At 44.2% G+C, this 8296-nt stretch overlaps 1 protein-coding gene across 1 annotated transcript; it reads right to left on the bottom strand.

Moving 5' to 3' along the window:
• Window positions 1-2585: 2585 nt before the first annotated feature.
• Window positions 2586-3794, bottom strand: LOC111601196 (protein snail). The gene has a single exon (XM_023317683.2). It carries the CDS (start codon window positions 3792-3794, stop codon window positions 2586-2588), a length of 1209 nt encoding a protein of 402 aa, XP_023173451.2.
• Window positions 3795-8296: the final 4502 nt, after the last annotated feature.

Genomic DNA, 8296 nt, shown 5'->3' with positions numbered 1-8296 from the left:
CGATCTCCTCCTCCTTTCCATGGCAGGCAATTACAAATGCTGCGACTTGTATCATGGCCAGCCATCGATTTGTATGGCAGCGACTCGTATGTTGCTTGCAAATTCGATCGCATCTTGTACCCGATTGACTCGACTCGGGTTGCTTTGTCAATTGTAATTTGTTATCTGCTCCGCTTCGAGCTGAGACTCCAATCCGAATGGATCTGCGCCACAAAGTTGCTGCTGCTTCAGGTGGCTTTTCTCGTCGTTGTTGTTGTTGTTGCTGCTGCTGCTGTTGCTGTTATTGTTAGTCATTCAATCAAAGGATTTGCGTGTGTGTGTGTGAGTGTGCTGCGATGGCTCAGCAATGATTAGCTACGAGTTTTGCGGCGGCAGGACAATGGCAAGCCTGTAGCCTGGCAAAAGGATGCCGCAACAATAAGACAACACAAAGGCGGCACAGATCTTACGGCCAGAAGCCAAAAGAATTATGCAGTCGCTTGTAGGTCACTAGGTGACACGGCAACAAGGCAGACAACTGGGCGACAGGTATAATACACTTGAAAAAATAAAGTTCGTTTCTTAAATAAAATAATTTTGCTATAAATAATTAAAGTTCATATTGATTATGACAAAAATATTAATTAAAATTTGTATAGAAAGATATTGATAGAAAAGCTGTTGAAGTCTTCATCATCACAGCACTTCCTCTTGCTATGATTTCTAGAGCATTTCATTTCATTTCATGTTTCATATATATTTTTCGAGATCTTTTATTAATATTCTATGCATGCAAATTTAAAAAGGCAAGCCTGAATATATTATATTTAAAATATATATACAGTACAGCAAATAAGTGCCATTTTACTTCAGATATTCGTTTTTTTAAGTACCTGTCTACTTGTAAGGGAGATCTTCTTCACATTTATATAATACAGATATAAAATATATTTATATATAAATATTAAAAATATGAAATATTGATTTGATATTTTACATTTTATTTAAATTATATAAAATACAAATATGAACTATATATGAATACTCATAGCTCGTCTTAAATAGCTAAATTCTAAGCCCGATATGGGATGGGCATAAATTAGGATGAACACTCTTGTTTAGGCTTACATTTTTTTCAGTGCAGCTTCTACAGCTGACTTCGGGTCAGTCTCTGTGTGCGAAAAAGGTAAGCAAGGTGTTTTTCTCACAGCCTCAAACTCTATGTCCTGCAGTTTTCTACAATATTTTTTTACTTTTTGCAGTTGCACAAGCGACGCGCTCTGATTACCGCGAAAAGAAGAAAAGAGTGTACTTGCAATGATAGTCCTTTGTTTTGGCCTAAAGTGTCGTTCTAGGAATGCGATTTTATTTTTTATTTTTTATTGTGTATTATTTATGGCCAAAAGGTGTTGCCAGTGCCACTAATATGATAACCCAAAGAAATGGTCTTTAGTTTGATTCCCTACGTTGTTGGCTTGTAGTTAGTATCGCAGTGGAAACGTGACTGTAACCTGTATGCGATAGGGCACCATTTGCTTATCAACACAGACAGGTAATTATATTAGACGATTTGGTACCATTTGCATTATCGAGCATGCGGAGCAGAAGGTACACAGCAAATGTTGTTGAAATGTGCCCAGATAAGAGCCAAAGCGCCTATTGTTGCCATTGATATGGCTTAAATGCACTACAAACTACCGTCTAGTGTCTGCTGTCGAGTGTTTACTGTAGATTCTACCGTCTGTCATGTCAATCAGCTAATTCAAACAGTTTTCGATAAGCAGCCGTTGTCGCTGCTACGTCTATCACCTGCGACAGGACGCATGCGCCGAGATCCTTTGAGCAAACAATTGAGCCAAAAGGATTGCTGCCAGCGACAAAAAAGGACGAATAGCAGGAAACGTGCTTCGATAATGTCCTCTGGCAGCTAATTAAATATTTGCGTTTGCCAAAGGTGCAAAATTTTCCTTGCCACGAATTGATGAAATATTAGGGGCGGGTTAAGAGGAAGTCCTTTGAAAACGAAAGTGGAACCTTCGACTCGTTGTTTACCTATGGAAAGGTGTATTCCGAATTCGATATTGTTATATTGTATAGTTGGGGATTTTGAAATCAAATACACAAATATAGTGCAAATTCCAATGATGTTGAAATATGATCGACGCAGCGGAAGCAAGAGCGATTTCCTCTAGAAAGATCTGAGGAAAATTATGAAACACAATGAAATTTCTTTTGTCATGTTTGAAATTTTATTTTAATAAAAATATATATATGTGCCTTAAAAAGTATCAAAAGATCTTAACATTAACATTGGCTAAACATAATAAAAATGGTTCATAAATTATATAAGATCAATAAAATCTATGAGCTAAACGCTTAAATTTGGTCAAATGCTGTCTGATAATTGTGGCAAATTTACAAGAACTTAGCAGCTACAAATGAAATAAATATGATATGCTAGATCTAGAGTCTTAAGGTATAGCACCAGAACCGATAGGACCTTAAGTTAACTATGAGTTGGAGCTCGATTATTGTCTAGTTTGGTTTGGTTAGGTTTAGTCCTCGCCAGCGGAATGTGTGTGGTGTGTGTTGAGTCTGACACCAGTCTAGACAATTGTAATAGTGCAATTGGAGCTGGTGTGCTTGTTGAGCAGCGACATGCGCGAGAAGGACTTGTGGCACACCTGGCAGGCGTACTTCTTCACGTCGACGTGCGTCTGCTGGTGGGCACGCAGATTGGAGCGATCGGCAAAGGAGCGCGGACAGTCGGGGCACTGGAAGGGCTTCTCGCCCGTGTGCGTGCGGATGTGTCCCTGCAGCAGCCATGGTCGCGAGAAGGCCTTGCCGCAGATGGGGCACTTGCAGGGCAGCGTGTGGGTGCGTATGTGCATCTTGAGGGCGCCCACTGTGGTATAGAGCTTGCCGCACTCTTCGCACGAATGCTGCTTCTTCTCCTGGTTGCACTCGGCGGCTGGGCAATGGAACTGGCGATGCTTGGACAATCCCATCGAGGTTGAGTACATCTTCTGGCAGTTATCGCATTTGTAGCGATAGTTTTTAGCAGCGGCTGAGACACTGGTGTTGTTGCTGCTCGAGCCGGAGCTGATGCTGGCGGCATAGGAGTAGTTGGCGACGCTGTTGCTGCTGCTGCTGTTCTGGCTGCCTGTGCTGCTGCGTGCCTCGTCGAAGAGGTGGAACAGCGCTGGCAGCGGAATGTCATTGCGCACAGAGAGATCCTCTGGCTCGGAGCTGGCATCCGAGCCAGGGCTCGATGGCGGCGTCATCTGCTGATAGCTGTAGACCGAATGCGGCGAGGCCAATGAACTGGCAGGCGATGGGAATGCGGCGGCATTCAGATGTGGCTGATAGCTATTCCATAGCGCCGAGATCGGATTGCAGCCAGCGGCCAGCACAAAGGCCGATTGATACGGATTCGTTGTGTAGCCGGCAGTGGCTGCTGTCAGACCGCGCATGTGTATATCAGTGGGCTGGTAATCCTGGCTGTTGGGCTCTGCGGGCGGCGAGAGCAGAGCGGAGCTGAGCGGCGAGCTGGCGCGCCGTGGTGTCAGTGGCGTCTTCGACAGATTCAGCACATATTCACGCTTGGCGGGCAGCTCATAATCCTCAAAATCAATATCACAAGCTTTACGCTTGAGCGACAGATCCTGTGGCTGCTCCTCCTGGTATTGTTGTTGTTGCTGCACTGGTGCAAACTGTGAGCTCTTGGTCAATGCCAAGGCCTCCGTTTGCGGCAGCTCCTCCACGAAGACAATGGGGCGCTTCTTTAGCGGGCAGCTCTTGTAGTTGGCGGCCATGTCGATAGTTGTGTGAGTTGTTTTTAATGTTAATATTTTAGTTTGTGGAAATGATCGTTTTCGGTAACGCGTAGTTCCGCAGCACTAGAGATTGATACGAGATCGAGCGAGTTGCTTACTCAACGAACGATGAGGTTGCTGTGACAGGTCGAGGGCCGAGCGAGCTCTTTTATATGCTCGGGGCTGCTGCTGCTGCTTCTGCTGCCTGCCTGACATTTGGTGGTGGTTCTTCTTCAGTTCACACACTCATACACGCACACTCACTCATGTGCCGACGCAGGGCGCACGTGTACGTCGCTAGGTAGCAGCAACAACAACAATAACAACGTCGACGGCGACACACGCACACATACAGCGACACTTTTCCCATACCCTTATTGCGTGTTTCCCATTTGCTGTTCTCTCATTCGCTTGCTCTCTCGCTCGCTCTGCCTGGCTACGCTTACCTGACTGCGCTCTCAGCGAGGCACTCGACAGAGCTCCTTTGGAACTCGGAGCATCCATCGCAGGCGCACCCTCAGTTTTGGTGTCAAGCTCCCTGGCAGGCGCTACGATCAGCACTCGATAACTTATGACAGCTTCTCACTTACAGTGCGCTCGCTGTCTCTCTCGACCTCATCGACGTTTCTCGAGCTTCTCCTGTTACCCCGCACAGACGTGCTGTAATAACTCGTCAAACCCTAGGCACTGTCCCACCCAGTCCCTGCAGCACTTGGAACGTTGCGTCAATCGCTCTTGCAGGTATTGTTAGCATCCATGGAATTTGAGTTTCGCTTTCACTCGCCTCGTTTCGCCAGCTCCGTGCGTTGAGTTTCTATTTTTAGGCGTTGGCATTTTTCACGAGTCAAATTGGATGCCCGAACTATCCGTTGGGGTAGTTTTTGAGGCACATCTGCCTGCCACTGTGCTGGTGGGGAGGCAAATTGAACCTGAGCTGTGCCGGCATTACAATTGACATTGCACCTAGGCATAGATATATAAATAGATGCGACGCCTCATCGAGTATGTTAGCTCTTGGGTGCACTTTATGCTAACTTATTATCGCTCAAGTTGCAGCGATTACTTGGCAACACTCCAGTTGGGAAATGGTGCTGTGTATGTGCCACCTTTGACTTGAGCTTACCTCATTATACGACGTAAACAACGAACCCACATCTCCTCAGATCACGCTCTGCACATATGAGAGTCGCACATCCTAGAGACTTCCTGGTTGGGAAAACAGTTCAGCCCGCATAGCCAAGTTCCCAAACTGATTTCCCAGCCATCAAAAAAACCAAATCACACGCATTTTTCCCCATTCCTTGCCGTTTCCCAGGGCAATGTGTGAAGAGCAAAGAAAAAACCGAAGCAAATGTAGCAAACCCAAAAGTTTTGATAAACCCAAGCGATGACAAAAAGTACAAATTTCCAAGTGCTAAAATTCCAATTCCCAAACGCGATCGCATTCCCAGGCTGAGACTGACCAATCGCAGCGTTCGACTCTCGCCTGGACCATGGGTGTGATGGAAGATGCGGCAAGTAAGCAAAATGTATTTCCATTTTGTATTTTCCCTATGATGGATTTTCCTCCTTGGACAGGCAATCATATACGCGAACAAGCGTCCGGATATGGATCAGCATTGGATTTAAAGTAATTTCCCAGGTTATCCAATTACGCAGTCAGCGAAACTCAAGCAAAACAAGCCACGATTGGCCAGTGGCCAAGCCAAGACGCATCGCGGGAATTTTCTCGCCCAGAGATGATGCCTCCCGATCCTACCTGACGGGCGTTTCCGACCATTTCGGTTATTACGTGTGTTATTCCGCACAATTACCAACCATGGCATCCACAGGCAACTACCTAATGATCACTATTCTAATATCGACGCGGAATTGCCAGCAGGACAACGCGAAATAACCCGCGCTCGACCGCGATTCATTCATCAGGCGGAGAAACCCAGGAACCTTTTGCGTTGTTCGTAGACCCTAGCACTTGTCGTCCTGCAATTGTCAAGTACCTGCTGGGATTTGTGCCGGGGCTAGTCCGCTCATTAGCATTAGCTTGGGATTATTGTATCGCGATGTTTCCGCCAACCGCACTTCATTCATCAGGCAGCGCGGCTGGAAAAACCCCTTTCCCCGACGACGATCTTTGCCTGATTCCGTTAGAATGTACGCAGGTGCGCCTACGGTTTTCCTGACCCTGTTGTGTTTTCTTCTTTTTTGCAGACAATGAGCCCGTCCCATTTTTGCACCTTGTCTTCTCTGCATTATTGCAGTGCACAATGCATTCTATAGGGTATTGCTCTGTATTGTTGGAAGACTAAAGATCGGCAGATGAACAGCGTAAATAGAGCGAAAATGGAGCATGGAGATGCATGGGGTGAAGTGCCTTAAGAGAAGAGTATATTTTGCTCTATATTTTATCTTCTGAAAGTTTCATGTCTTTTCATATGAAATTCCGTTAGCTTAGATTTGGCGCCCTTTCGCACTCACTCAGAGTTTATCTCGCTCTCAGGCATCGTCTCTCTTTCGGTTAGTGCAGCCTGGCCCGGTGCACTGGCGCACCTTTTGCCAAAAAAAATATCAGAAAAGCGAAAGAAAATAAAGAAGGGAAGAAAAACCACCAAAGAATACAAACTATGGCCCAAGATATACGATGTGTGATGTCGTTGACAATGAATGGTTGATTACTACCCCCAGGCCAGATCCTCGGAGCAACTGCTGGCCTGATGCCAGTCGTTGTTGTTGCTGTTTTTGTTTTTCATTTTTTTTTTTGCACAGACAAAAGAACTTCCAATCCATAAATCGAAATCGAAGCCAACAACAACTGAGCATTGGAATGTAAGAAATAGAGAACGAAGAAAATCACTGCCACGGGCCTAGGACCGGGTGCATTGCACAATCAATAGGCCTTAGGACATCATGACACAATAAAAGACGGACAGACAGACTGAGAGACGGCAAAAGATCGACCGACTGCGCACACACATTGGAGTAAATGTTTTGAAAAGCCAGCGAAAGGAATTGCTTCCAGGAATCTACTATCGCTGCCGGCGGCGTATCAATGTCCTTAGCCAGAAGAAATCAAAAAGTTGGATCACCTGGCCGCATCGAGTTGTCCGTCCGCCAGTCCGTTTGTCTGCGATTATGTGCGGGTGCCGCTTAATGTTTAGCTGCTACCTGTGATCCATTGTTCTCGCCAAATTGTGAATTGTGAATGACCCCGCAAAGGACGCCAACCCCCAAAGAAGCTTCCCTACCTGTCACCTGCCATCTGCCTTGACTCCCGATGCCGAGACACATTCGCGCAGGTTTCGTGCCTATTCACGCTTCGTTATCCTGTCAATGCGTCGGCATTATGCGCATTGTGTGTCAACGCGTTGTCCTTGACGTCCTTAAATCGAACTCAGTCGCCCGATTCCCCAGCTACGTCTTCTTCTTTACCTCTGTCTTATTAGTAAGCTGATTTTGTACAGCGTTCATGCTACGGCCTCTACTAAGCGTGCTGTTTAGCCTATTAAATGTGTCTCCTAAATGAAGTGTATAAATATTTTATAATTATGTTGCGGTCATTAGGACTTGAGCAATGCTCTAGGAGGTCCTAAAGGCAAACAGTAGGAAATAAGGAAGAAAGGAAAGGAAGGAAGAATAAAACAGGCTGAGACAAGTTAGTGAAAGTATTTAACTGGACATTATATTATATAATCTTACAAATTTGACGTTTCCTTAGCTAAAGCAATACTTGTAGAAAAATTATAGACAACTTTTGAGATGACATTCAGAATTTTGAAAAATTTCAACATTTTTTATCTGACTGAAATGTGATTAGAAGATAGAAAAATATGATTGCTGGCAGAAAGATATGTCTAGAGGATAACCCACAACTTTAAGTGAAACTTCAACTTCAATTGAAATGAGAAAAGGACTCGATATAGTTCAAGGGAACCCCATATATTGTAGTATAAGTTAAATGTATGTGATTTTTAGAGTATCTTATGCTAGAAGAAACTAAAATCAATTAAAAACATAATTCGAAATATGCTGAAAAAAATGTATATCAAAATATAACTAATTCAGTCATAAAAATACATTCTTTATTCCTTATATATATAAAATGTTATTGAAATTACTAATAGAGTATGCTAAGCTTTGAATGCTTTTAGCTTACCCCTCTACTCATTCAAATTTGCATAGTTAAACCCTTAAAATATATAAAACTTTATCTAGTCTAAGAAATTCCAATCAAAAATTGCAGCATTGTCTCGCTTACAGAAGTAAATCTACCAAACCGCAGCTGATGCAATCACAAAGTTATTATAAACAGAGTATTACGCCCCTATTAAGAGAATTTTTAGCACCTTTCGTCGTCTGCAGCAGGACCTTATGCCAAATCAGAGCTGCGCTGAGGAAAAAAAAAACAGAAATACCCAAAACAAAAGTACGTTAAAGCAAAAATAAAGAGAAAAAACTCATTACACCGGTCGGGCCGGGCCCAACAATGCAAGCGGGAAACCAAGGAA

The sequence above is a fragment of the Drosophila hydei genome, unplaced genomic scaffold (assembly GCF_003285905.1).
Source record: "Drosophila hydei strain 15085-1641.00,03,60 unplaced genomic scaffold, DhydRS2 tig00008114-arrow-pilon, whole genome shotgun sequence".
Taxonomy (NCBI): Eukaryota; Metazoa; Arthropoda; class Insecta; order Diptera; family Drosophilidae; genus Drosophila; species Drosophila hydei.
The sequence above is the reverse complement of the archived record's forward strand: the minus strand, read 5'-3'. Positions and strand labels throughout refer to the sequence as shown.